Source organism: Coturnix japonica, chromosome 1 (genome assembly GCF_001577835.2).
Source record: "Coturnix japonica isolate 7356 chromosome 1, Coturnix japonica 2.1, whole genome shotgun sequence".
In the NCBI taxonomy this organism is placed as follows: Eukaryota; Metazoa; Chordata; class Aves; order Galliformes; family Phasianidae; genus Coturnix; species Coturnix japonica.
The window spans coordinates 105444214-105448045 of NC_029516.1; the positions used below are offsets into that span (position 1 = coordinate 105444214).

General features: G+C 49.3%; 1 protein-coding gene across 1 annotated transcript in view; it reads right to left on the bottom strand.

Moving 5' to 3' along the window:
- The window catches only part of LOC107324866 (rho GTPase-activating protein 32-like), a 12942-nt gene extending 11030 nt beyond the window's left edge, over positions 1-1912 (bottom strand). Inside the window, exons 1-4 of the mRNA XM_015885265.2 lie at positions 1799-1912; positions 1155-1232; positions 889-970; positions 276-419 (exon numbers count right to left, since the gene is read on the bottom strand). Coding sequence (XP_015740751.2) covers positions 276-419; positions 889-970; positions 1155-1232; positions 1799-1912 — 418 coding nt within the window. The remainder of the gene's footprint in view (positions 1-275; positions 420-888; positions 971-1154; positions 1233-1798) is intronic.
- Between the last annotated feature and the right edge of the window lie 1920 nt (positions 1913-3832).

The following is a 3832-nucleotide window of genomic DNA, read 5'->3' on the forward strand; positions in this document are numbered from 1 at the left end:
GACAACTCTTAGAGATGTGTTCTTGGCTTTCCAGAAATGCCACGACCTATCAACAGCCTGCAGAAAGTAATTCTGGCAAAGCCACAGACACTGCAAGTCCCATCACAGCTCTCCTGGGAATCTAAAGACCAGAATAGCTAGGAAAAGGATGCAGGATGCTCTCTGTTGCCAGAAGGCTTCCTACACTTTCAGGCCAAAACAATTGCTGGATATGATCTCCTTTTCATCTATAGATGCCCAACGGAGGAAGATCTCAGGAATGGGCTGTTCCTTACCATCACGGCCAGAGCGGAGAAGGTGCTCCCCCAGGTCACACCCAAACACCCCTTCCTTCTCTGGCTCCGGCTGCCTCGCTCTCTGGGGCCGGGCCTTCACCAGGGATCGAAGGAAGGGGAGGAACTTGCCCCGTTTCTTCGGCACTGCGCAACAAAACAAAGAAATCAGTTCATTTCAGGCTTGGATTGGTTGGATGAACTTAACACATTCGATAGAGCACAGAACAATGGGAAGAACATTCCCAACAAGGACACTCAATAACAGATTTTCCCCATCCCTGCAAGTGCCCAAGGCCAGGTTGGAAGGGGCCCTGGACAGCCTGCTCTCGTTTCCTACTAAATGTGCAGGCTGGCGACCCAGACTGCGGCAGGGGCTTTGGAGCCTGAGTATCCTTTAGGCCCCTTCCAGTCCCAAGCCATTCGAGGAGGATTCTGTGACTTCCCCAAGCCCAATAACATACACAGTGGGATTGGGCCAGATGTCTGCATGTTGTGATGGAGCTTAATGCAGTCTTCTTGCTAATCTTGCTCAACTCGGGCATTAACGAAACCCCTGAATGCCACGTTCTGACCCCATTTTACTAACTCGCATTATCAAATGTAACATGTGTACCTGGCTTTCGCAATGAATTGACCAGGGACTCAGGAACTGTTCCGCTAATGAGTTCCACGCACTCACTAGGGAAAGATCCAACCTGTAACAAGAACAAAAAGACAGGTGGGCATTAGCCCAAGCCCAGAGCCAAAGGGAAGGTCCTCTGACACCGACACAGTGCGACTGTTTGTGTCCAGAAGCCCTCCTGTGCAGGCAGAGCAACTCCAATCTGAGATTCCTGACTCTACTGAAGTTGCGCTCTCTTGATGGAAGCATGTGCATACCTGAAAGCCACGCTTGCCTCTCCACCAGGGGCTCAGCTCCTTTGGTGGCATATCAGTGATGCACACCACGTCTCCCACCTGCAAGAGATTGAAACGTCAACCCCAGCTTCAGCACAGCTGTGAGAAAAATGCAGCTCAAATAACTGCCTTCTTTTTCACCGCAGAATATCCTAAAGCTTGACAGCAATTGCACCAATGCAGCCCCCAAGGCATTTTCCCTTCTAAAACTGAACTTGGAGGTACAAGAGTTACACAACATACACAATAGAGCCGTGCAGTACGAAATGGGTCTCAAAAGCAGCAGGCTCTCTGCCAAAGGCTATGGAAGAGCTCCACTTTAACCACGGGCAACAATTAGCAGGGCTTTCTGAACACATCTGCACACTTCACACCCGTTCTACACTTGCTTAGAGACCACGCTCCCACACTGGGCAGGATCTGCTTGATCAGAAGGTTCAATGCCCAATCCAACCATATTGGAGAGATGGCTGAACTCCTCCCAACCCAGCACAAGTCTAAGCTGGAACCAAACCCTCGAAGCTTAACCTCACAAGACATTCTGATGGTGCCTGAGACTATTCCTGAGGCATTCACAACCTGTACTCTCCAGTGCATGACAACAAGGAAAGCCTGTAACTGCTTACCTCCAGGGAGACTTCATCCGGCGCCTGGGCGACGTAGCTCTTAATAACATGGGCCGCCGCAATTGCTGGTACGTTGAGAGATGATACAGCACGCTCCAGCTGCGGCTTCCACATGTTATAGGCCTGCAAACAGAGCAAAGTCCATGGTCAGGAGCTGAGGGCAAACGAGGAGGATTTCAAGATGAGGAGCACATCTGCAGAGAAAGCTGCAGGAAAGGCGCTCCGTCCTTATCAGGAGCACTTCAGAAGGAGCTGCACGTCTCATGACAGTAGTTTCTCTTCCTGCTGTGCAGCGGGTTCGGCAGGCCATGCAAAGATGCATCTCTCTCTACACAGACTAATCTGCAATGGCACTGGCACGGGCAGGTGGCCTGTCCGCCTTTGGCCCACTCTATCCAGAAGGAGAGTACACCTGCGGCTCCCTCTGCTGGCTCAACACAAGATTCTTTTGCAGGGCTCTTTGGGATGCTTCAAACCGATTTCACTGCCTAGGTCATTTCTAGAAAGTCCAGCTGACAAATGCTCACTTTGTCTGGGTAACGCCTCTATGCATCATGAATGAAAAAGAAAATAAAATGGGCACGTGACCCTATGATACTTATCTCTCTGCTCTTGTTGTCAGCCAGGCACCTAAGATGAGCACTACGTGTCCCTGCTCCTGACTGAAGATTCCCCCAAGTCTGTGTTCCACTCTGCTCCACCTCAGGGTCTAAAAGAAACACAGACAGAGATAATGAGAAGATCTTTTGTGCAGACGAAAGCGCAGGCTGCACGCGTATTCTCTTTAGCAAGAAATACTACTTGAGAATCCAAAGATAGTTTTTTGAGAGGTAGTATGAAAGGTGAACAGAAAGTAAATTGATTCATTAAAATTACCTAGTTAATCCTCTCCCCGTGAAAAAGGAAGCCACCTGGGCACTGTATGCAGCAGTTCTGAGAACACCTTGCACCACAAATTGCGGCACATACATTTTTTTCCCACATGCCCCTCACTTCTGTCCAGCCTTCTGCATTCCAATTCCAATCTAAACCATTCCTGCTGTGGTAGTACCTGAATCCTTATTTGGGACTGGAGCTCAAGAAGTCAGCGCATCAGAAATAACACAACGTGCAACTGGAAGACGTGTCTCAAAGCCCAGAAAATCCAACTCTCTAACCTTGGCGCAACTCACCAACCAAGAGCCAGGCCTTGACAACTTGGCTGATCTGAGCATGCAGGTGGGGGCCAGACAGTGGACCACAAGTGTTCATTTCCACTGCAGGTCCATGTAGAGAACAGCCTCAATCAGCAGGTGTGAATGAATTCATTCACAAGCTGCACAATAAGCCTGTTCTTTATGTGAAAAAAAAAACAACATAAAAAACAACAAAAACCACACATAGATTTTTGACCAAAAAAGGTGAGAGTTAATAATGACCAAATAGGTTCCTGTTCCTAGGCCTAATCCTCTCACCCCAACTCCTGGGTGATGCCCACAGGCTTCAAGTCAGGTCTCAAATCCATTGGACTCCCGTCGCAGAACTCTATCAAAAAGGATGTCACACATGTGACACTTGCATACATTTTGCACCAGAAACAGTGATGCCAGCAGGAGCGGAGAGGTGATTGTCCCCCTGTACTCAGCACTGTTGAGGCCACAACTCGAGTTCTGTTTCCAGTTTTGGACCCCTCAGTGCAAGGAAGACATTGAGGCTTTGGAACATGTTCAAAGAAGGGCAACAAAGCTGGTGAGGGGTCTGGAGCACAATTGTGCAATATGAGGAGAGGCTGCAGCACCTGGGAATGCTCAGCCTGGAGAAGAGCTGGCTCAGAGGAGACCTTCTTGCTCTCTATAACTTCCTGAAGGGAGGTTGTAGTGAGCTGGGGGTTTGCCTCTTCTCTCGTGTCATTATTGATAGGACTAGAGGGAATGGTTTCAAGCTGCGGCAGGGGAGATTTAAACTGGACATTAGGAAATATTACTTTTCAGAAAGGGTGGCCAGGCACTGGAATGGACTGCCCAGGGAGGTGGTGGAGTTGCCAACCCTGGGGGT